This window comes from Syngnathus floridae, chromosome 6 (assembly GCF_059516105.1).
Source record: "Syngnathus floridae isolate MCC-2025c chromosome 6, RoL_Sflo_1.0, whole genome shotgun sequence".
NCBI lineage: Eukaryota > Metazoa > Chordata > Actinopteri > Syngnathiformes > Syngnathidae > Syngnathus > Syngnathus floridae.
Window position 1 is genome coordinate 12087418 of NC_142418.1, and position 25780 is coordinate 12113197.

A 25780-nucleotide genomic window follows, 5' to 3' on the forward strand; every position below is an offset into this window, starting at 1 on the left:
CTGAGCTATTAGTGCGGTGCGTGAATCAGTCGTAATTCATTCACTTGTTCGATTGGGTTAATATAATTTCTCTGATGAAATGACAAAAAAAAAAAATCCAGCTTCCTAATAATGTAGCAAGAAGAATGACAAAAGTGGCCAGTAACAACATACAGTTTCATGTTTACATTCTTTCTGCACTCTTGTGGCATCAGACGCTGTGGCACAGTGTAGCTTGCCTTTTTCGTTAGTTTCACTGCAACACAGTTCCAACAACCATCAAAGATTATTTGATCACTTATTCAATGATGCCGGAATGAGCTGGGACACAATTGCTTAGGTTAACTCATCGATGTCAAACTCAAGGCCCAGGGGCCAGATACGGCCCACCAACATCATTTTATGTGGCCTGCAAAGACAAATTTTGCATCGACTTTGTGTCATTAATAAAATTACAGAGATATTGCTAGCATTTTTTAATAGCAAAGGCCTTCAGAGGGAAACTATGAGTACAATGCGGCCTGTGAAATATTTGTTTGACACCCCTGGGTTAACGTCACGCTAACTAGCAAATAGGACAACATGAGAGGATGGATTTAAAATTAGACCCAAGAAATAAGCTTTTCAGGAAATGGTTCAATGGTTGAGACCACCGTTGGATCTGCCGTTGGCCAATGTATGGTCACGGAGATTAAAGTAAGTAACCATGATGTCCGCCCATCATTTGTCGCTAAAACAGCCCTAACTCTGCCGGAAAAACTTTTCACAATGTGCAGGTTTGAGTTAATTGCCTTTTTTCCCCCCCACCATTCTTTCTGATGCACTTTTGTAAAATCACACATGGATGAGAAGGCCTGGCTCGCAATCGCCACTCCAATTCATCCTAGAAGTGTTTTATTAGGTTGAGGTAAGGACTCTGGTCAGGTCAGTCAAGTTCATCCACACCAAACTTTTTTAGCTTTATGTACCTGGTGGACTGACATCCTTTTAAAACCTGTAGATTAGGAACGGATTGTCACATATATGCAACATATATGCAAGTCAAAGCAGGTGAGCAAATACTAATGGACAAAAAAAACACAGTGGCTTCCAATAGAAGCATGATTTATTACATTTTAACCACAGAACAGGCAACGGTGTCTTTAATAAAGTCTACACTATGTAGATAAAGAGAGTCTGGGCCTCACATATTTGACATGTGCTCCTGTTCACGCATACACGCGTTCATGCGCTGTATCGTAACCATGGCAGCAGCCCAGTTGTGTGCCCGAACAAGTGCGTTACACTCCTTTATTGAGCACTTACTTTTTGTTCTACTTCTTCATCTTCTTTGTCGTCGTCGTCTTCTTATACTTCTTCTACTTGTTGGTGTAGTTGTTCTTTTACTTCTTTTCTTCTTATCACCTAAAATTAAAATCATTTTTGTCTTGGATTGCATGTGACATGGGACCTACCTGTCACGGATCGGATGGAGCAGGGCGACCAAATGCCGCGTGGACCAGGGTTTATTCAGCAAAACAAACTCATAGACTCGGCAAACTGACACGACCTAACAAAATAACAAAAGGACTAACCGACAGGGATGCGAAACAAAGGACGTGAAGACATTAAGACAACAGGAAGCAAACAACATCAAGACAACAACACACAATGATCCGAAGGGGGCGTGAGGGGCAGACAGGACTTATATACACGACAGGTAACAAGAGGAAGGTGAGAATAATCAAACTAATCATGGGCACACAGGAGGGGAGGGGCGAGCACACAGACAGAAATCAAGACAGACACATAGTAACACAGTTGGGGATGAGACGTGACTCTATCCAAGCTGACTAAGATGCAGCTAACAATAGGCTGAAGCCAAACGACCATTCATACTGTTAAGAACAATTTATGATCTTGAATTCGCCTCAGATGCATGTTTTTGGAATGTGGGAGAAAACCAAGCAAGCACGCAGGGAACATGCTAATTCCATACAGGAAGGCTAGAGTCAACATTTTGAACCCCAGACCTCATCACTCTGAGGCAGATGTGCTCACCCCAAATAGTTTGTAATAGGTGGAGTGGACATACAACCATTCACACTCACATTCACAACCATACCCAATTTAGAGTCCTCACATAGACTCAAAAGTGTTGTGATTTTTTTTTTTATCAGAGCGTATGGTTCTTCAATGTGGTGGAAAGAAGTATGCAATCACCCACTCACAGAATAAGTGTAATTTTCTCAATTATTACGTATTTACTGAATGAACACGCGCCTGTCAACATACTCGTTCCTTTCTTTAATGAGCATATTTGAGATCATGGCAGCACAGTAGTATGTCGGAACAGACTTTCTGCCGCCCTTCCCTCCTTTTCCTTTGCTCCTCTGTGAGCCGCCTGCTCTATATGTGGCACTGGAGCCACTCACGGAATCCGTTCCAAATGTTTTCCATATTAGTTCAGCGTCTCCTCTGTTTCCAAATAGCAGCTATGGTGAGAGGAGCCCTGGGCAGGGAGGGGAATAAGAGATGGGGGCGGGAGGCCGGGGGCGAGCAGGCAGCCCAACTCGGCTGTTTTCAAACGGTGCCGAAAAAAGTAGTGAGGACTGAGAGGTACGGATTGTGAGGTAGTGACGGGAGACATGGGCAAGAAAGGTTCCTCAGAGCAGAGGGATGGCGGAAAGAGAAGAGAAGAGAGCCCGAGGCCAGATGACGACCGCAAGTGCAAAGCGTGCCGCTTCCCTTTGCTCGTGGCCCTCTTGCAGCTGCTCCTGGGGGTAGCCGTCACAGTGGTGGCTTTCCTCATGCTGGCCATCAGCCCTTCACTTCTGGCCAGAGAGACGCCGCACTGGGCTGGGATCATTGTAAGCGTTGTCTTTGTGCTCAACTTCTACTACATTCCTTGCATGGACGCTTGTGGTTTCTTGTTACTACTGCATCTCTATTTTCACCACACGCTCTTCAACAGTGCCCCGACCTCACTCAAGGAACAAAGCACTGGTATTATCACACTATAATACGTAGTCAAAGTCGTTTGGATTCAACTGACAATGTCCCATGTATGTTATTTGATAACTTATAATACAATCGCATGCCATTTTGACCTTAAACATTTTGCAATGTGGCAATGTGATACAGTCTCACTACACCAAAACAGTCACAACAGTAACTTCCTCTGAGTGTCCGCCCACAAGTGCACAGAGAGTTCAACTGCAAAGGTTGATTAAGCCAATTCACATTTAATCCAAAAGGCTTGTTTAGTTCTTATTCATACGTGTGGACTTTCCCTATTGATGTGTCCGTTGGCCGTGGCCTCTGTGGTCACATGGGGTTTGTTGTTATTGTCAGGAATTGCGGATGAATACAGTAGATGGCTACCCCCACACCTCTTTCAAACTACCAATGTCCTCAATTGAATGTCCTTCCTTTTTGATATGCAATAGAACTGCTAACTCTGGACCTGAAGGCTGACCTCCTATATTGTTGGCTTGTGTTTGTTTGCGTAGCGGTGGCTCGGCCTCTCCAGTGTAGAGGTCACGCCCCTCCTCATGACATTGTACTTTATATGGAAAAAAAAAAAAAAACATTGCTGAGTTTGTTTCTAGGGATTTTGCCCTTGGAGTAAATCAACTTTGGTCCAAGGATGATGTCGTGTGAAGCCTATATGTGGTCTTTGGAGAAATTCTCCAACAAAGCAGCCAAATAAGGATACACCCCATTCTACCTATGTAGAAAATTGTGATTTATTTTGGCAGCGCCTGGTTTTATTTTCTAATGATGGCAAGCGCTTAAATCACCACGGAAAAGAAGCATGAATATGCGTCGATACTTAAAACAATGACTGGAAACAAGGCAAGGTTGCCCCAGCATTACCAGCGCAGTAAGGTCTGGGCAACCTACCAAGTTAGTAATTGCTAGAACAAAGGGTGTCGCTCCAAAAGTGAATGCTCCAACACATTTAGAGACTCTCTCTTCATCCATTGGAGTGAACAACCAGCCCTCCCAGTCTCATAAATTGAAATGTCACTTTGTTAGCGAAACTACAACAAAGGCAACACAAAATATTTCAAACAGCTAATCATGCCCAAATTATCCATAACCAAAGGAATACACCCAAAGGACTATTTGGTGGACTCCTCAACATCAACATCAGAAGTCTGGGCCCCAAAAAGGAGCAGATAGAACATCTGAATCTAACATGGTTAACGCCAGTTATATCATTCAAACTGGTGTCCATCCCAGGTTTTAACATTATCAGGACAGACCACAATTCCAGAAGAGGGGGTGTGATATTATTTACGCGTGAAAACTTGATCTGATTCTACCCCAATGCACTATTGAATGTGTAGGAGTACAAGTAAAACTCTCACACGAAATTTACATTAATATTCTAACCCTCTCCCGCCCACCAAATGAAAAAGAAACCTTCTATAACCAACTGTCCCATCTCATTAAGGAAATTAATAGTAAATACACTATAATCCTATGTGATTTCGTAAACCCAAACTGGCTAGACAAAATAAAACGTGGTAAACATAAAAAAATGCATCTACTAAACTAGGCTTCACGTCACAAGTCCACTCAGAAATTGATTGACCTAGTCTTCACCTACAAATCTAACCGAATTATAAAAATACTATGTAACCTAATTACAGGTCTATCAGACCACAATCTAAGACTAGTTAATAGAAAACTATCCAAAACATGATATAAAACCACCATGCAGAGCACCACTAGAAAATGTTTAGTCCCAAAGAGTGCGCTGCCAGAACTTGATGAGGATATTAAAAATGCAAAATGGGTAGACACAGAATACAGAGATTGTAATGAGACCAGCAACACCATTCTCACAACTATTTCTAAATTCGTGCTGTGTCGTGCGCGTACGAGTAAACCCAAACGTAACATAAAAAAGTTGCCATGGTATAACAATGCGCTATTATGAATTATTATAATAATCAATAATAATAATATAATCAATTATGAAAGAAAGAGACACCGCACTAATAAAAGACCTAAAAGGCAAGAATTATACCGATAGACTAATGTTCAAAGGATTACGAAACAAAACCACTAGATTGTCAAAGTCAAACTATTTCCTTCAATTTACGTATACGGGAAACAAAAGTAGACAGCAAGTCTCTGTGGCGACCAAATGATAAACTAACTGGCAAAGTATCACTTACAACACCAATCCACATCAATATTGATGGAATGGTGGCCACAGTCTACATTAAAGTTGTGGAAGATTTTAACAACCATTTCATTAATATAACAATAATGCCAATAACCAACAACTCACCTGAGCCGAGACAGGCCACAGAGTCATACCAGTCACCCCCACTCATTCTTAACGTGTCAATCATGCTGCTATTTTAAAAAATCCTCTCATTGCTGTCGAACTCAAAAGCAAAGGACATGTACGGACTAAACACTATCTTCTTAAATCGGAATCAACCCTTGTGACACCCATTTGGCATCTCGTAAAGTCGTCATTCAGTGAAGGGGTATTCCCCAACAATCTTAAAATAGGCATAGTCACCCCAATCCACAAGGGTGGAAGTACACGTGACATAAATAACGATCGACCCATTACTATCTACCTGGCACTTTCCAAAACAATCGAAAAAGCAGTCGCACAGCAACTAATCCGTCACCTTGAATCACAAAATCTCCTGCATGCCATAAAATGTTGTTTCCGCCCACGCACTCGACTGAAAAAGCCTGCTGCCATTTGATAGAACACCTCAAAATGAGACTTGACCAGGGAGGTGTCGTAGGTACGGTCTTCCAGGACCTAAGAAAGGCATTCGACATGGTTAACCATAATGTCCTCTTAGCCAAACTAATACAATACAATCTGGCTTCCAGTGTCTCAGACTCGTTCAGATCATACTTAACTATGCGCAAGCAATGTGTACAAATTAATAGAACAAAGTGCGCACAACAAAAATCCGTATCGGTGTCCCGCAGGGGTCGATACTAGGACCACTACTTTTCAGTCTCTACATTAATTACCTAACCTCAATTTGTACACCGATGACACTGTCATATACGTACATGGCAAAGATGCCACCGTGGTCGAGACCCTAACCAAGACGATGAACAAAATCGCCAACTGGTTAGACTCCTCTCGCCTATCACTAAACATTGCAAAAACAGTATCAGTTTTACAAGACTACACCACCACCGGGCAGTCACAGTTCGAGGGGAGCCTATAAATGTAACGGAAGAGACTAAACGCCTCGTTATTATCCAACCTAAATTTCCGTAAACACATTAGGAAAATGACAAATACAGCCTGTACACCTTCAAACACATTAGGAACTCCCTCTCGTGGGAGGCAGCAATAACATTCTACCATGCTATGATCCTATTCCGCTCCCTACACTGCATAACGAGCTGGTCACAGGCAAACATAACAACTATCAAACCCCTAAAATCAGTATACAAACAAGCAATAAAAATAATAGCAAAAAAGCCCAAATCATATCATATCTGTTCCCTCCTAAATGAGTATGAACTGCTAGACATCGACCATCTAATAAAACTATCAAACCTGACTCTCATATTCAAAATACTAGATGGAGCTGCACCACCTCCACTCAAAATGTCTATCCACCCTGCCTCGGAACGTACAAAAAGAACAACCAGAACAGCCACCCAGGGAAACCTCACCATCCCAAAAAAGAAAAAGCGCTTTTGCACAAAACTGCTTCTCATACATAGCAATAAAAGAATGGAATGAATTCCCCCAACACATAAAGTCCTGTACAAACATTAAAGAGTTCACCAAACAAACTACAATATACCTACAATCAAAGCAGAAGTGAACAGAAGTTCTATCTTTAAAATGAATTAGATAAAAATCTATGGTTTTATTATTATTTATTCTCAGCATTCTGACTTTAAAGTGGGAATTCTGACTTTATTCTCAAAATTCTGACTTTAAAATTCCCATATCATCATCATCATCATCATCATCATCATCATCATCATCATCATCATCATCGGTTTAAAGTCCGCTTTCCAGGCTGCCGCTGGGTTGGACTGGATTCTCAATATGGCTTTCTTCCACCGGGGACGGTCCATGGCCATCTCGTGGTTGAGAGTCCTATACTGAGAAAATTTTTGGGCGCCGGATGCCCTTCCTGACACCAACCCAAAGGGAAAGACTGACTTTAAAGTTCACACATCCCCCAAAAATATGTTGTTGTTTTTTTTTATCTAAGTCAATCAGGCCTTCAGTCAGAAAAAACATCCAACCATTTTCCATTGCTTATAGCAATGGAGCTGGAGCTCATCCCACCTGACTTTGGACCAAAGTAAGAACACATCCTGGATTGTTCACCCCTCAATCAGAGCACTCTTAGTCGTAAACAACTGTTCACATAATTGACATCCATACCTGCAGGCATAGAGCAACAATTGATCCCCCACTGGGTGTACGAGAGTCATCACTGAGGACTGCTGCACAACCGATGCAAGAATCTCTTATGTTTATTAGAATTTGCATAACTACTGTGCTCCATGCAGAAATATGTTTCTTCCCTGATTAGGCTTAAAAACAAGGGCCCAATATCTCAAATGCTCTCAAATGTCTATATAAGAGAGGGTGGCATCACCCGGCAGAATATTGATACAGCTCCTCTATAGATGATGCGGGTCTACGGTCTTAATCCTCTTCCGTACAAGTCAAGTCAAGAGTTCCCACCAAATTTAAATCATACAAGCTTCCTTTGTCACAACAGCGGAGTGATAATGAAATATTTATTTACAGCTCATCACAAAGAAGTACACTTGTAAACATTAAAAGAACACACACTTGTATCTTTAAAAATTAAGAGTGTGGAATAAATTTATAACTTTTTTTACTACCATTTGCACGAGTGTGTACAGCTACATGTATCTAACGCAGACTGTGATGATGAATATGTTGTCAACTTTTATTGGTTTTAACTGTGATGATACATACTGACAGGTTGCACTCTATATTGGAGTAAACATCAGAGGTGTCAAAAGTGTGTTTATTACTCAAGTAAAAGTACTAAATATATATTTGGTTTTAGAAATACCTTTAGTAGAAGTATCAACTCCAGCTTTTTACTTAAAGCTGGTCCGAAATCACCCACCTCTGATTTACCTACTGAAGTTTCTGGTGAGAGCATGTTTGCTATTTTTTGGCTCAATAAACCCGGGCAAATGAGGTTGAATAAAACAGCCTTTGTGGCTGTTTTGGCCCTTTCGTAGAGTCCAGCCAAGATATAATCTGCAGTCGAAAACATCTCGGCGTCCCGAGTTAGATTCTCACGAGACGAGTCCAAGTGAAAAACACTGAGGTCATCAAAAAACTTTCCAGAGACTCTTGTTGAGTGCTTAAGAACCTGGGAAAAACCGTAAAATAAGATGCCGCACGTTAGTCACAAGACTCTAACGGCAATGTGGAAAGAGTGTGAAAGAAAGACTGTGTCTGTGGAAGTTTGAGCGACTCATGTAATCACATCAGTTAACATGCAATAAATTACTGGCAGTCGTCAACATGCAAGCAAAACAATGTGTTGTGCTCCAAGACCCAAACCAAACGCATACACAAGATTAGTACTAGCTTTAAAAGAGAACAACACTAATGAAACTAAGATGCCTGTATTGTTTTGCAGCTATGTTTGGTTGCCATTGTGGGATTCATCCTGTACTGCGTCACCTATCACCCGAATGAGCGCTCGACCCTGCAGTTCATTGTCAAGGTGGGTCTGCACACGAGTAAACAGGATGTGTTCATGTTGACGGGTCCATCATGCAAAAATCAAGGACATGCTCTAATTTATTTACAACCTTTGAAATGGCATAGGGGAGCTGGGGTAAGTTGAACAAATAGGATCAGGTTGTGCCACTCCTTGTTGCTAATTAAAGAGGAAGTCAACCCCCAAACTTTCTTTCTAAGAATGTTCTGTGCAGCCCAACTAGTCGAAACACTGTGTTGTGATTGTTTCGTTTGTGTAATGCACCGAAGGGAAGTAACCACAAGAATTGGCTTCTTTCTGTCACCAAATGCAAAGTCAAGCATAAAGGCCCACCGAAACAGTTGTTAATCCATTTGCTGTGACCGCGCCCCCTTCTATCTGCCCATGCTTCAGATTTCACGGCTGTTCCAAAATTAGCATGAATGCTATTTGGAATCATCATCTTGCATAACTCCATAAGTTTCGAAGTGAGAGGAAACACCAACGAATGAGGGCTGCAGTTATATAAGTGATGGATTAAGATCAAATTTAAGGGTTATTGCTCTAGGGAAACTGCATGAACATTATATAGCCATTGGCACATTTTACAACTGTATTTTTAGATACTGGCGGTCGCTCAAAACACACACGTGCATGCAGGAGGCAGGCCACAGGCGGGGTTCTCGATCCGAGGGCCGCCTCTCGCCCTGTAGGATTGTGGGTAATCTCTTTCAAATGAACATGCAGGAGCCACGAAGACGGCATTCCTGTTTATGACTGTGAGGTCCTGCGACCAATTCAGGGTGTAGTCCGCCTTTTGCGCATTGTCAGCCCAGATTGGCTCCAGCACCCCCCACGACCCTGAACGGGATAAGCGGTGTTGGAAATGTGATGAATGGATGGACTTTAAAGTCCCAGAGATATCTTTTTTTTTTTTTCAATTAGAACGGAATTTGATAGAATGTATAAAGAGAACACATTTGCCGCATTGGAAATTAAAAATGGATTTCTCGATGAGCTGAGCACTTTTTCTGAATTGTGCCCCTCCAGTCACGCTTCGACATACTTTTGTTTACATTCACTGAAGCTAAACGCGAACAACTTGAAACGTCACTTCCGGCTTCTTCCCCAGTCTAGAAGGAGGCCGCTCGGTGCAGTCAAACTCGTCTGCGCGGCAAATTTAAATTAAATTTTTCAGAGCAACAGCTTCCTTTTCGTTGTTTCGATCGTCAATTTATATTTATAAGCCCATAAACTAACTAAAACAGATTTATACATATACCGGTGTCTCTGGGACTTTAAGGTCACTGGTTTGTTCACACAGTACGCATAGTACTCTCATGCAACGGGCAATAATTACAAGTCTAGATTGCAGCCTGTTTTGACACGACACAAGACAGATTTTTGGGGTCATGAGTCATTTTATCATATCTCCAAGTCATGAGGTCACAGTGAAGATGACATTTGCCCACTAAACTGTAATCATTCACCGTTTTTTTTTTTTTTTATCTCAAGAGAATGTCTGGGCCCCAAGCAATAAATATCCCTCCAGAAATTGTTTGGAATAGAGATTACGTGATTTGGGCTCAAAACACAGCCTGCAAACTGAAACAAACTAGAGGCAACGAATTCTATTTCCCTCAAAAAAGTCATGCGAATGAATGCTCTAAGATGAGTACAAGCAGAAATTATTTGGACCATTAATCTAGGTAATACATAATAGCATGTATGAGTTATCAGATCCCATTTAAATTTTGGATGCTTAAAGCAATGTAGGACAGAGGTTTTATTGTCAATTAAATACCCTTGAGTCTTGCAGAAAAAAGAATGGTTGAATTGAAAAGCGTAATCATGGAGCTGTTGCCACAAATTGTGCTCGTTGATTGATTTAAAATGTTATGACGCTATAGTTAGGTGCAGTAAGAAAACAAGTGGAAGAATAATAAGAGCTAGAAACTTCAAGGCAAGATGAAATACCAAAGCAAGAAATACATGACGGATTGGCCATAGCATATTATATTAAATTCCAGCTTCCAGTTGATAGATGGGGACTGTGAGTGTAACAAAAGTGAAATGACAACAATATGACTGAAATGCTTGGATGCCCTGATCTCTTTGCTTTTTGCGAATTTGATCTTGCCATTAAAAAGTCCATCCATCCCTTTTTGATGGGAGGTTTCCTTGACTTGTTGTCAACCAATGGAGGGACAAAGATTCACTCACACTAACAATTAAAACAATGGGCAAATATAGGAAGTTTCAAATAACACGTCATGCAAGTTTTGGAGAAAAAGAAAAAAAAAAAACTACTCCAAGAATAGGAGAAAAACATACAAGCTGCAAAATAAGGTCAAAACCAAAATGTAATCCCCAAACGTCAGAAGTGTGCGGCAGGCCTTTTTTGCTGTAAAAGTCGAATATTTGTTGCTTTTGAGGAGAGAAGCTCAGCTTCGTAAGGTTGATTTCAAAATGTGTGGAATTTTGATGCCACAATAGAATAGTGGACCTATAACTTCAAATTGCAATCCTTTTCGAGATGTGTGCTGAGAAATGTAGTTTCTGGGTTGAGCTATGAAAGAAAAGAATACATCAATATTATCTCAGATGCCATCTCGTTACCACTTTCAGCATAACAGTGATGGAATGAAACTTTTGGGAGTCCTTTTAACCTCATTTGCTGCTTTCTGACACACATCTGTCAGCATTCACACAATGAAAATATTGACAATGCATGATGTGACACTTGTCTGCCCACAGCTCCTGTACTTTACCTTGTGTGCCATCGGACTGGTCATATCGACCTTGGTTGTGGCCTTCGCTGGATACCACCACGCGCAGACCAGCAGCCTCAGCTGCCTGCCTACCGCTGAGGCCTGCGAGTGCACGTTGGACCCCCGTGACCCCATAGCTCGCACGTTCACCTACGAGGGCGTCGACGACTGTCAGGATATCACCGAGACGCTCTTGCTCTACTTTTTGCTCCAAATTGTGCTGAACCTAGCTCAGGCCTTCGTCTGTGCTGTGGCTGTCTTCATCATGTGGAAGCACCGCTACCAAGTCTTCTACTGTGGCCTTCAAATCGGATCCTTCCAGCAGTGGAACAAGGTTTAACAGGATGACTGAGCGGATCACAGCGGACACGCCAACTTTGGCCCTACAGCGTGATGTCACAGCCATCTTGTGTGATGATTGTATTACATACAAAAATGCATTTTTGTATCACTTGTGTATGTTGCAGATGGAGAGTGAGTAGACTTATTGACTTCAATGTCACAAAAAGCATGCAAGCATGCATCCTGTAACAGATTTTGACTTTTGCAGATTGTGAGTAGACTTATTTACTTAAGAAGTGTCACAAAAAGCATGCTAGCACGCATCATGTAACAGATTTCAACTTCTGCGTTGCATTATTCCATCACAAAATGCATGTCCATGCTTTAAATGTGTTGGTAATACCAAGCATGAAATGTGTTGAATCTCGTGAAATATTAGTTTTGGTCTAGACTTTAGATTTAATTGCCATCTGCTTTAGTGTACATTTCCCTCTCTATTTTCATGCTAGAGTGAAAATATTTTCATTCTCAGCAAACCAAGGCGAAAACGAGCATGAAAGTCAAGGTCTTGCTTTTCATGACATTGTAACGACGTCACGTTATTTTGGTGGTGTGTTGCTCCTTCTCTGTATATGTAATGTTGACACAAACTGAACAAACTATGAAAGTAAAACCTTTTGAAACTTTCAAATGGGATTCCCAGTATTTTCCGCCACCGACTTGCATACATGGTTTTCATTTGTTGTGATTCTAAACGTTTGTGACCACACTAACATTAGGCACATCTTCAAAAATAATGATTTCCAAGAAACAAAAAGGGCTTTCATTTTAAGGCAGTGCATATCCATTGAGCAAATGTGTGTTCCCTTGTGCAACCCATGCAGGATGAGGTCGTACGCATAAACCATGTTCTGCATTTAGGGAGTGTCGGCCCAGCATGTAGTTTACAAATCAGATGTGCAAACTACAATCTTTAAAAAACTTAGTGCAAAGAGAACCTCGTGGTTTCCTTCAACGTCAGCGCTGCTTTCAAAGCCTGAAACCAAATGTATGACTAACGTGTGACATCGGCGAGAGACAACGTGATCTCTATTCAAACTCACATGCATTTGACTGAGATCGTAACAGTTCATTCCGAAGTGACAAGTGTGACTTCGCACAGCAAATGAACTGTAGTGTTTCCTCAAAGATTGCCCTGTCAGGGCAATTCATCATCGTTTAGTACACTTTACCTCAGCTCCGGCGCATTGGAATTCATCGCTCGTGACTGTCTAGGTTGGGAGGTGAGGGGCGTACAGCTCGACACAAGTCTATTATAAACCGTATGGATGACAACAATAGTAGTATACATTCAAATCATTTTGATTGATCGGTAATGTTAAAAGGTCTGGCACCTTTGTGCTAGTGTTGTTTTGTGGTCATGACACATTATGTGACAGCAAAAAGCTTAGACACAGCAAGTCACATGCCTGTCATCACGAGTGTGTGCTTATTTATAAAAAAGACTGAGGAGGAACCTTCCCCCTTCTTTAACAATCAAATGCAAAGTCATTTGATCAAAAACACTGCAGAATGTTGCTTCTGGTGACTCGTGACACAACTGTGACCCTATAAACAGAAAACACAGACTCTTGTTACGCAATTTGATGACATGTGTCACTTTTAAGGATTGCACCACTGATGTAAATCTCGGCTTTCCTGTATGGAGACGTTCCACTCAATTTCAACCCATCTTGTATATCATTCACTGGCCACAACATTGGCAGGCTATCTTCCCTCTTGGCAGACAGGTACATGTTAGCTTCATTAGAGCCTAAATTAATATAATCTTAAAATACAGTTCCAATGAGGGAAGCACGATAGAAAATGAATTCAGAAATTGGCCTGATTTTGCTTACCACACCACCGAAACACCGTCACAAATACTGTAGAATTTCTTTTCCTCTCACACACTCCTGAAAGACTCTCAAATACTAATTCATAACATTTTCCCAACCCAGACTACTGACACACTCACACTACTTTTATGTGTATGAAAGAAAAAATAAAAATAGTTTGTGAGACCATTTTGGTAGAGTAGGTCATAGTATTTTAGTAGCATAGAATTGGAAAGAAATCGGTAGAAAGAAAAAACAAAATGGTAGTGTCTATCAGGGTTTCAGTCATGTGTGAAATCATTTCAATAAATTTTGAAGTGCGTGAGAGGGTGTGTTAGTGGTGTATGAGTGGAAATACAGCAGTGTGTAAAAGTGGTGTGTGAGACTGTAGTATATGAAAGATTGTTGGTAGTGTGCGAGAGCTTTTCAGTCGTGTGTGTGAAGTAATTTTCAATGACGTTGTGGATCTCGCATGCTTTTGCTCTCTGACAGCACCCTATTCCAATGATTGCTGTACTTGATCGGTCCTGTCTACGCAGTAACAGCTGCTCAGCAAAGTGTCTCTGCGTGGGCTAAATTTAATGGCTGTCACGGGCAGCAGGAGCAGACATAGCCCTGCTGCTGTAAACAGCAAACTGAAGCCAGGAAGGGAGGGGAGGGCAAGGGAGGGGCAGGATGGGACCAGACAGGGTTCCCTGCAGAAGGTCAACTGTGGCATGCATTCATCTTCTGGGTTACACAAGGACAGATGTGAAGATGGTGAAGCATTAACAGCTTTGTATTAGCATCGCTCGTGCCATTGCATATTGTGGATGCTAATAACACGCTGCAGTATGCAATTCTTCAGACTGGTGACATCAGCCTGTCATACTGTATTAATCGACTATTTCTGCTAAGGTCATAATCTCCACAAGACTGTTGTCTGCAGTGATACCTGAGAACTACTCCTTGAAGCTGCCTTGATCAAGGAAAAAATCCTCTTGAGACACAACAAAACCATGACAGCTTGTGAATCTATATACATTTGAAATCTCAGGAAGTTACTTCAGGATGAAAGTGTGGGTAGTGAAGCGGGTAAAAATTTACTTAACCAAGTAAAAAGCACTAATTAGTTAAGTATGCAGCCTTCTGGCAAGGATATGGGTTGAATTTACAAAATCGGCAGAGTATTTTGGGAAAATAAGCAGCAAGTTGAACTAACCTGTGTGCTTGGTGGGAGACTGAATACAATTACATTTTTTGAGGGTTAAATTTACTCAATTGTATTTCTTCAGATGGTTGCACAAAATAAACCCATCTAAATCCAGACATTTTTAAGTCAGTTTAAAAATATATCCAAATCCAGATGATTTTATTTTGTGCAACTTCTTGACAAAATAAAATTGAATGAATTAAACACCTTTTTTCAGTGTACTTGTACATCGTTAAAAAGCTACTCAATAATGGTTTTGACTGAATATTTGGAGGCTCTTTTGAACTCCCACTCACACGGAAGGATGCCCATTCATCCATTTTCAATGATACCATCAATTAGGGTTGCTGGTGAGCTAGAGAAGAGAGGGGTACATCTTGGACTGGTTGCTAGTCAATAGCAAGGTCAACATAAGGCAGGATTAAATGACTTTTCATGTTTAAGCACACCTGGCAAGTGACTTCAAGATTCTGGTTTGGTCTTGGGTTCTTGTGTCATTGGCAACATGAAGGAAACTGCTCACAAAACAGCATCAGTTTCATTTCTAATATTAGAGAAGTAACCCAATGCGCAAGTTAAATTACAATTATGTCTGAATGAGGATGGCCCTGTTCTAGAAAAGTTGTTTTGGAACCAAACTGTAGGAAAAAAGTCACATAAGCCTTCATGGCATTTACGTATACACTTTATTTATACAGACAAATGGATTAAGAAATAGTAGTAGACACAAACATCTATTACTTATCTGACGTCCCGATAAAATCAATGTCCTCATTGTCATTATTACATGCTATTCCCATGAACAATTTAGACGTAAAATCATTTTCAAGTAAGAATTACAAATTTTATTCACATTCATTTATTACTTTGTGGAAATCTGAATGAATCAGAAAAAGATGTGGCGCAGCGAATGCATCATAAGGCAATAGCCCAAACTGGACAGGTCTCTCCCTTTTGTGTGGAAAAAGTGCAACAAACAATAATCCAGTTTTCAATCATGAGTAAGGCAGCAAAGATTCGGACTCAAAAATGTAAAAAAAATATAATAATACTCCAGTTATTAAAAAGGTTCTTATCAGAAATCTAAAAGGAATAAAGACAACTCCTAACCCAGTGCCAAGTACAGATCTTGGTACCAATAGTCCACTTTCGGATACGATATTAAAGACGACGTCAACCCCCAAATTTTCTTTGTCTTAACATGTTCTGTGCAGCCCAAATAGTTGAAACACAGTGTTGTGATTAATGTTTCATTTGTGGAATATGAATTCAAAAGGAAAAACCCACTGTGTTTTTATCCATGTCAGGGGGCGGAAATAATACCACTTGCTGTTGATTGAAAATGACATCACAGTTGTAAGGTCACAGGTCACAACCAATCACAGCTCACCAGTTTTCTGAAGCAGAGCCGTGATCAGCTGGGACCTCAGGCCTGGCAAGTGTGATGTCATTTACAGTCGACAGGAAGTGGCAAAATGGCAGAGCCCCCTGAGATCGCTAAAAACAGATGAATTTAGCAGCTTTTAACTCTCATTCCACAAACGCAATAGTAATCAGAATGCTTTGCAAAGAAAATTCTGGGGTTGACTTCCACTTTAAGAAAGCGAAGGCATTCGGGCTGAGACAGCAAAGAACTAATCTTACCATAACAACTCCCTTCACCCTCTGTTGGCCACACGAATACCACACTGGCAGATGCGTGCCAAGTCCGCTCAATCATTCACAGTCGACCCACTCGGCATGGAAGTGCGCAGGCAACCTGTATAGTTTGTCCCAAACGGCACAGATGTGGCCCATAACTGACAGTGCTGTCGTACAAAAGGCACTTTGTGACTAATCGTCTGTTAGCTGTTAACGATGAAGAGTCACTGTAGGTCTGCGCGTCTGCAATTTGTATTGGGTTTTTTTCCTCACAGTGTCCATCCATTGTGTTAAGGTTGTGAGGCCCTCAATGATTCGAGATGTGATGGTTTGTCGGCGGAGGACCCAATAATCCTTGCCTCTGCTTGTGCTTCCTCTGTTCAGTCATCTGTGGAAAACACACAAGCATGTGGTGGAGCTTTACTTTGCACGCAGAGTAGACATGATACACACAATAACAGGGATCAGCTGGTCGATGTGACAGCCATGACTGCATACAGCGTTTGTTGTTTTGTTTATTTAAAGCGTCATGCTCCCCCGGCGAGCATTTCATTGACATATCTGTCGCAAGAGGAACAAGGACAAGTCTGTGACCGGGATCACATGTCGGCGAGGGCAGGTGACAGGGGTGATCAGTCACGCTTGCATCAGCGCAGTCATTCACACGGCCCAAGACTACCTTTGAACCTGTCAAAGCCTGTCTGGAAGCTGGATTGACAAATTGGGGTTATATCAGGGACATTAGTTGAGACTTGACTCAGGGTGAGTGCTGGTAATAACAAGAGATTGTTACATTTCAACTTCACACAAGGCAAGACGGCGGGGCCTAAAGACAAATTGCAAACGCAAGAATCACAGACATGTTAAGACAATTGGGAATTAAAAACAAATTTGTAACGCATCACCATTAAGATCCCATAAGAGTAACTGTTTGGTCACATTGGAGAAGTGAGGCCACCAATTTCCTGTGATCGCTTAGCCTGCTAATATTTTTTAGGTCAAGAGAGGCTCCAACGACAGCGTGTACAGTAATAGTCAGATGAGGAGAGGATGAAAACGGGTCTTTACCTGCTCCTTGAGCTCAGACAGCTGGCCGGACAGCTGAGCTACCAGCGTGACGGTGCTCTCCAGTTTCTCCTGCAGCAATCGCATCTCATTCTGCTCGTTATCCCCCTCGTTGCTCACCAGAGAAATGGCTCTCATTCGGGGGAACCAATCCAAGTTCTTTTCCTGAGAGATGAAGGAGAGATAGGGAGTGAGAGAAACTGTGAGAAGGATGAAGTGAATAACGGTCGAAATAGAGCTGAGTCAGAATGTCAAGGAGACAGCTGCGGCGGCAATTTTGGCAGTCGGCACCAAGCAGGGTGTGATTCTACACAGCTTCAACCAGACTGGAGGGCAAGACTCAACATGGAGGTGCTGGAAACAACTTAGAATTGAAATCATCCTCTAAGGACAGAAGCTTGCTTTTTGCTTTGCACTTGAGCATGATGGCCTTTTTGTCTCTGCGTTGCGGTCAAGTGTGGTCATACATTATCTGACAGGCATTTCAATGCGGATATGAGTCACTGTCCACATTATTGGCCGTGATGTTATTTTTTTGTCTCGCATGAAAAAGCTACACTTGTGCAAGTAGAAATTGCCATCTGTCACCCATCATTTGCGTTTTGTTTTCATCCAAACGTGTTTTGTTGTTCACATAAAAAAAAAATGCAGAACGTAAAAAGTCGCTGAGGAAAACAAACCATTGGCATTACGTAATGGACTTAGACCTGCAATGCAAAATGTACGCACATGCGTGGGTGTGCATCTGCATGAACGTGTCGTGGGGGAGAGACATGACTTCACGCAGACAAACTGTCATCAGCTGATCTTGTGTAATATTTATTGGCCACTTGCGATAAGAATGACCTAAATGGTGTCGTGAGTGGGATCAGACTGGCACCACCACGACGTGTTCTGTGAGAGCAATGAGGTATTCTCCCACCTACTCTTATGTAAGAATATATTTCAGGCATGGTAAAAGAGATCAGTGTGAGATGTTGAGGACGAGCTGGCACACCAAGGGCCATATTCTCACATTCATGCCGAAATCCTTTTAAACGCATAGAATGCAAATTTTTCTTGATACTTGGGAACGTCAGTAAAATATGTGCAAAAAACAACAACAAAACAAAAAAAACACTGAATTTGAAAATGACTCGTGTAGAGGATGCGGTGTGTTGTTGGCGTACGACTGTGTAGACACATTTTTATCAAAGAAGCGCATGATTTTTTAATTCAATGCTGTGATTATGACTGAGTTAATGTTTGTAGTTCTACCAACAAAAACAAAATCGCTGTGGAGAGCAGTGATAAGCAATCCGCAAGTTTTTTTGGACGATGGACTAGTTTCATTTTCAAAAAGCGGTTCCACCTGCCGGATTCTTAAAAGGCGACTGAACTGTTTGGATGAAAAATACAGATTTTGCACAAAACCCCCATTTCTGGGAAGATTTCCTTTCTGTATACTTTGAAAAGGCTTTTAAGAAACACAACACTTTTCTGTTGAAAACACCGTCATTACTCACACTGAAACATGGATGTAGGCAATCTGAAGATTTACATCTTCTTGTTTTTCATTTCTACTTAGTGCTGTTTTGCCTGAATGACTTAGCTCCACTGTTGCTCCACTGATCAATTCTTACGCCTAAATGAGCTTGCATTTACAAATGTCCACGTGCTTCTCACAGTTGCTACAGTCACAATCGCATCAATGTACTGTACTGTACATGTGCAAACAGCAAGAGATATATTGCCAGACTTTCAGGAGCCTCAGATCGAACCAGCACTGCACAGGGCAGCTTATCTTGTTACCTAGTCAATACACTCAGAAGTGATTTTTCACAGATATTTACAATAGTTTAAGTGAAAACAAATTACAATCTTACAGTGTTGTCAAACGTTTCAATATTTTGCAAAGTATCGATAGTCTTGATTTTTTTTATTTATTCTTTTATATCTTTTCACTTCTGATTTTAATAATTTTATTTGATTGACCCTATGGCATTCTCGAGAATTTTTTCAAATGTTTTTTTTTTTAAAGTATTTGTCTTTTTTTAATAATTACCACAGTATCAAAAATGGTATCGCATGTAGAGTGGCAATTCTGATTTATTTTGTATGTAGCGCTGCCAAAAGAAAAAATCCCAGCTGTTTAGTGAGTGAAAATGGACCAACAAATCTCTGAATTGAGAGTGATGGCAAGAATGGCACATTGACCTTACACTTGATCTGTTGATAGCGTCAATTTTCTCAGTTCAATCTCCCTCTCACACTCTTGCACATAGATATTTATGTTAACTTGCATTACCATTAATTTGTCAATAGATTTTCACCTACAGAGCAAAAATTGACCTCTGCTTTGTGCTGTCTCTTTTCCTATGCCGCCAACTCTGCTGTTTTGTCTACATTCTATAATTTTCTGCCCGTCTATGTGTGTTGTACGATAAATGAAAGTCTCAAAATATAAGATTTGTGTGCGAGAGTGAAAGAGACAGGAGAGCACATGCCAGGCAGGCTGAGCTATTAGCAGGCCACTTGAGATGGGTTATGTAATCCGGCTGATGCAGGACCTGTTGAGCCTATAGCTTCTGTCCTTTTACACACAAACACCATCATACACATGCACACACACACGAGCGCATACACACACACACAGTCAAGTTATACACTCACTGTCTACATTGAGTAATGATACTTTTCAACCCAGTGTCACACCAAACCCATTGCACTCATATCAATGAATGCATGCACTGAAGTCTTACTCACTTGTAATGAGTCAATGGTGAGTCAAGGTGAACCCTCACCTACAAATTTAACTAAACATTTAAATGTTATGATACACATGCAACAAATGACTCTATACCGATATTATCTTACTGACTGAATTTTATTTTACAGGTGGTTACGTTGTGATATGGGGGGAAAAAAAGCAGTGAAAATTAATCAATTGATCGGCAACTATTTTAAGAATCATAATTGTTTAGAGCTATTTCCCCCCTTGGAATTGTGCAAATCCTCCAATGTCAGCCTCAACATTAATTCATTATTTTTTGTAGTCATTCATGACAACTAGAAGATGATCTTTTGTGATGAATCAAAACAAGATATTTGCAAATGTCTGCTTTTACTATGTAAAAAGAATAACTGAAGCAGTTTCAAAACGTTTGGTGAGTACAACATTGATTTCTCTCGTGTGATATTGTTGAATTGTTATTTAGTTGTTTTAATAGCTAAACAATACCAACTAATAGTAAATGGGGAAAATGGTTACGTAATACACTTTCATGCAAGAAACATTTCTAGCAGATTTTTCGATGGAATAATCAATAGAAAAATCCATTCTAAAAATATTCAGCAACAGTTCTAGTATAGAATGATCTGAACAGTGTCTTTACAAGTCACTTCGTATCCCACAGTTTCTAATCCTTCTGTTGCAACTGCACTGACAAATTCATGTAACTGACTTCCCATAGATGAACAGATAAAATATTTTATTAAAGCAGCATTTTTTGTAGATGATCTTGGAATAATCAACAAAACTAACCAAGATGATGATGATAATGAACATTTTTAGATCAACACAATGCTATGGAAAACTGACTGATCATCACTTGTTTTAATTTTTTTTTTTTTTCCAAACAGCAGTTTGAAGCCCTGCCGACACATATTGAACTTAATGTGTTTGTCTTGCAAATTGCTCATTATAATTTGACCATCCCGTTGCCCAATCACAAAATCAAAGTTAATCTCAAACGTGCCATTATGCTCTAAGGCTTTATTTAAACCCATTAACTGACAATATCAACTTCAACTGCCATTACCTCCTTTACGTTCTGGTCTGTGTGTCAGTGTTGCAAGTCGGTGCACTGACGCTAATAGAGCTGGACCGGGTTTAATTACTATTTAACTACACTCTATCCCTGAGGGCTAACTCAGTAGACTACCTTAGCAACGAAACCACGTCTCTTTCCAGTCATGCAAAAGCAGAAGGAAATGATGCTTGGCATAGGCCAGAGGCTCAGTCTCTATTTTGACTGTGACTGCAATAGAGGCGTCTACAACTCGTACTGTACATGTCTTCACACTAATGAAGGTGGTACAAAAAGCAAACGCACTAGAATAAAAATCCCGTATTACTGAAATAGAGTGTATTTGAGGGCACTTGGAATGTTTTTGTTTTTTTTTGGGTGTGCATGTAATACTGACCGCTATCATCTGGGCGACATAGCTTTCTGGGCCGGTGTATTCGGTGGGATCCTTCACTCTCACCAGAACCAAGAAGTAAAGGTAATGCCACATGTTGTGCTCAGACATGATGTGCTCTTCGAAGGACACCGTCTTGTTGTCAAATTTGTCTCTTTCCAATCCTGAAAGGTACTGTCTCATTATCTTGCAAGCATAGCCTCATCTCTTCCACCATCATTTGTACATCCATAAAACTGCTAGGTTAAAAATTCGTATCGACTCAAGAAGTGCAATCAATTTGACTTTGGGTTGTTTTGTGCAAAAAAAAAAATACACAATTTGTTGGGTTATTTTCTACAGAAAAGAAAATTGGTTTTGGTCCAATTTTTAATCCAAATTGGATTGTTTTCAACCCAGCATTTTTAAGGGTGCAGGTTTTATGGACCACAGAGTTGTACACACCACAGATGAAACAAGTAGTTTTCAGGATCTCCTCCTTCCTTTGTTTCTCACTCCTTAAATCGGCAAAAGTGTCGATGATTACGCCAAAGATGAGGTTGAGAACGATGATGATTACAACAAAGAAGAACAGCAGGTCGTAAACCACGCGGGCCGCAAACAGCGGTTCCTGGATAGGCCCGTGACCGGCAGAATAGAGAGAAAATGCAAATTAACCAATGAAACACAAATATCATCTACTATGTATACAGTACATTTCTGTCCTTATCTGACCTCTTTGGAGGGTCTTCTCAAGATATCGCCAACACCACCACCATTACGTAGTCCTTGGTTCAACACAGTGATTATGCACATAAGCAGAGTGTCGCACACCCTCTCTGTTCCCTCGTCCTCATCTGTAAACGCACAATAAGTCATACAGGATCATTATCGTGTAAAATTTTCTATCTTGAACAAAGGAGACATACTAGGACAAAATAACTTTTTAATTGCTTGCACTGTATACAAATAGTTGGGGCTCTGGAGTGCCTCTGCACAGGGTAAAAATTTAAGTGTTCTTATTCGTTGGGGTATTTTAATGTAAAAACATGTCATTTAGACGCTAAGGAAATATTGTAGAAAAAAATGATTGTACTCAGATCTTAGATGACTCATGATTCTAAAAAAACATCCCAGCAATAGCTAGCAACAGCGTGACTTAAGACCAAATGAACTCCTACAATCAAACAAATAGGAAATATACAAACGTGAAAATGTCATTTAACCTTTAAATGTTGGAGTGATGGTAACAATGAACACTACAGATGGGAATGGGTGGACTCACGTGTGTGTGTGGATTTAACGCAGGTGAGGTGTCCTGATGAGTCATCTTTTTGCCACATCAGATTTCTTTGTGTAACTGTGTACGTGTGTGAAAGCGAGCGAGCTATTGTGTGTCTGGATTTTTGTGGATACACGGTCACTGATGTTAGGATGGTTAATGGCTACGATACTGTTGTGCTGAAAAGCTACACAGTTTTTAAATGGCCGTCAAACCACAAAATCTTTCCCCCTTCATCATAAGATATGGAAAGCAATAAGAAAAGCAGAGAGAAAAACTTACCAGGAGCAGTTTTAATAGAACCAGACCATTTGTCCTTCGGGCATGAATCTCCCAACGCTTGTTTACCAAATAAATGTCCATATCCTAAAAATGAGAGATGTGTCGTTGTCACTGAATGTTATGCAGAGTGGCAGAGTCCACTTTGGCTTCTCTTTGTTGAGTTTATGTTCTTGACTGTGTCTTTTTTCTCCAGCGCTTTCTCCCACAGTCCAAAAGCATGTACATACTGTATGTTAGGCTCAATAAATACTAAATATCCAGGGGTGTGAATGTGAGTGTTAACGTAAGTACATATGTCTGTGCCAGCCCCTTGATTGACAGGTAATCTGTTCAGACTTCAGCCATCCTCTCACCCAGTAAACTGGGCTGGGCATGGAAAACAGATGCAAGGGAAAGAATTTTTAAAAATGAAATGGCTTCTAAAACCGTCCTCTTTCTAATTAGTGCTTATAATCAGCAAGACACTGTATATGATTGTTATGTAAACAGCAGCTGCTGGGTGGGCGGATGTCAAAGTGCCGCTGGAAAAAAACGGAACAAATCAATTGCACAGCAGTAAAGTTCTGAGACACTTAGGACCTCTATTTAAGTGTAATCGTCTGAAGGAAAGGGAACGGCCCTAGCCCTGAGACTATGGAGCCGTGGTGAGGTGAAAGGTCAAAGCCGTGGGTTGGCTGCTGTTTGGACAGCCTTCCGGGCAGGTTTGCTGGAGCCTTGCACCTCAGCTCCTTCCCGAACCGACAACCACAGAACCATGAAAGCCGCCGCTTACATAACCTGCCACTGCTGTGCTGTGTGCGCGCGTGTCTGGGCGCTGTTCGGCAGTACACAGGATGGCGCGGCCACCAGGTTATGCAACAGGTGCACATGTGCCTGCTGGTTGTCTCTCCTGACCGTGCAATGCTCACAGCCACAGCTCATTAACACACCCACACTGTGCAGCGTTTTCAAAACATGTGTCTGCGAACAGACTGTTCATTCTCAAGCCTGATTGGGAATGATCGTGCCTTTTTGACTTATCAACATTTAACTACACCGGGCATTTTAATGTAAAATGCGGTGCTATACATTAATTGACTTGACTTTTTTTTTTTTTAAATTGCGTGCCAATATTGTTACGTTCAACCTGACATCCTCAAATTGTTAGGAAAAAAAACCTATCAAGCACTAATAACCACAGCAGCTCAAATGCAACAGAAAAACGGGGGAGTTCGCAGTTAAAAAAAAAAAGTTCTATGGTGTGTTAAAACAGTCTAAAAATAATTAAAATGAAAACAAAAGTAATTTAACAGGTCCCGAGGAAAAAAAAAAGGACTACAACACACCACTCCACAAATAAGTCATGCTACCAAAATAAGAGCTGCGGCTAAAAACACAGCCACGCAGTTGATTTTTACCAGAGTGACAACGAATAAAATTCTGACCTGATGCAGGGAGACGGTCCACCTCCATGCGGAAGTCATCTTTGAGGAAGAGGAAGCCGATAATGGAGAAGAAGTAGACAAGAAAAATGGCCAGAACTGCGGTCAGGATAATGGAGCGTCCATTCCTCGTCACACTCTTTATGACATTAAGCAGCGTTTCCTCTCTGATTATCAAGTCAAAGAGCTGTGTGGGGAGGTTATCGTGAATCACCTACAACGTAAATATTCATCCGATATAGCTTTCTCGTGTTTGGTAGGTCTTACCAGAAAGCTGTAAAAGAACTCATGCACAAAGAGACCCAGAACACAGATGAGTGCATAGCCCAGGTGGTAGACGAAAAGCATGTCCATAACGACAGCTTTGTAACCACGGATGAACGTCCCCTGGTTTCCCACAAAACTCACTAAAAATACCAACTTGTTGAACAACTGTAAGAGTATATAAAGGGAAAAAAAAACACATTTAGAAGTTAGAACAATATGTGATTCAAGTCTTCGGCCACTTACATTGATGGTACCAAGTAGTAACAAAGCAGGACCCAGGCCCATGGTATAAATTGCACGTAAAATGAGGACGACCAGGAAGAAAAGGATGCCCCATGGTTTGGGTAATACTGGAAGTAAAGCAATGGAAGCTGCCAATGCAGCCCACAGCATTACACAGTTGAAGACTGATAAGATCCCTGTGGAGAGAAAAAAATGGTGGAACAACAGGACATTAGTATCTGCTTTTCGTCTACGAATTATTCAGTTCTAAACTTTGGAATCTCAATTACACTTCCAAACACTGTTTGAAAATGATGTTTTGTCTCACAAACACTTAAGAGGATACGCTTTACCTCAGGCAGGAATTGAATTGATTTCAGTTGGGTCAAATTTTCAAATCAAGAAATGTAGCCGGGCTATACGCATTATCGAATCGATAGTTTTCAATTTTACGTTTTAATATCACTTTGTCACCTTCATCGCCATCATCTCCAAATGGGTAAAATACAGCCACACAGATGTTGAGCAGGCAGGCCAGGTAGAAGGAAATACTCCCCCAATGAGAGATATGGCGTGAGAACCAAAACAAAGTCTTATTTTCTACAGAAAATAGGAGAGTAGACAGATTAATCG

General features: G+C 40.9%; 2 protein-coding genes across 3 annotated transcripts in view; one reads left to right on the top strand and one right to left on the bottom strand.

The window, feature by feature from the left end:
- The first annotated feature begins 2506 nt into the window (after window positions 1-2506).
- On the top strand, window positions 2507-12428 carry sspn (sarcospan (Kras oncogene-associated gene)). Its single transcript, XM_088378834.1, has 3 exons — window positions 2507-2828; window positions 8622-8708; window positions 11442-12428. Exons 1-3 carry the CDS (start codon window positions 2607-2609, stop codon window positions 11793-11795), a joined length of 663 nt encoding a protein of 220 aa, XP_088234960.1. The 5' UTR covers window positions 2507-2606; the 3' UTR covers window positions 11796-12428.
- A 3045-nt stretch (window positions 12429-15473) lies between these two features.
- The window catches only part of itpr2 (inositol 1,4,5-trisphosphate receptor, type 2), a 44272-nt gene continuing 33965 nt past the window's right edge, over window positions 15474-25780 (bottom strand). For both annotated transcript variants that reach the window (XM_088378466.1, XM_088378465.1), the window contains exons 48-57: window positions 25622-25747; window positions 25169-25344; window positions 24926-25090; window positions 24662-24845; window positions 23238-23321; window positions 22409-22530; window positions 22139-22304; window positions 21698-21858; window positions 17516-17677; window positions 15474-16835 (exon numbers count right to left, since the gene is read on the bottom strand). In XM_088378466.1, coding sequence (XP_088234592.1) covers window positions 16755-16835; window positions 17516-17677; window positions 21698-21858; window positions 22139-22304; window positions 22409-22530; window positions 23238-23321; window positions 24662-24845; window positions 24926-25090; window positions 25169-25344; window positions 25622-25747 — 1427 coding nt within the window. In that variant the 3' untranslated portion in view covers window positions 15474-16754. The remainder of the gene's footprint in view (window positions 16836-17515; window positions 17678-21697; window positions 21859-22138; window positions 22305-22408; window positions 22531-23237; window positions 23322-24661; window positions 24846-24925; window positions 25091-25168; window positions 25345-25621; window positions 25748-25780) is intronic.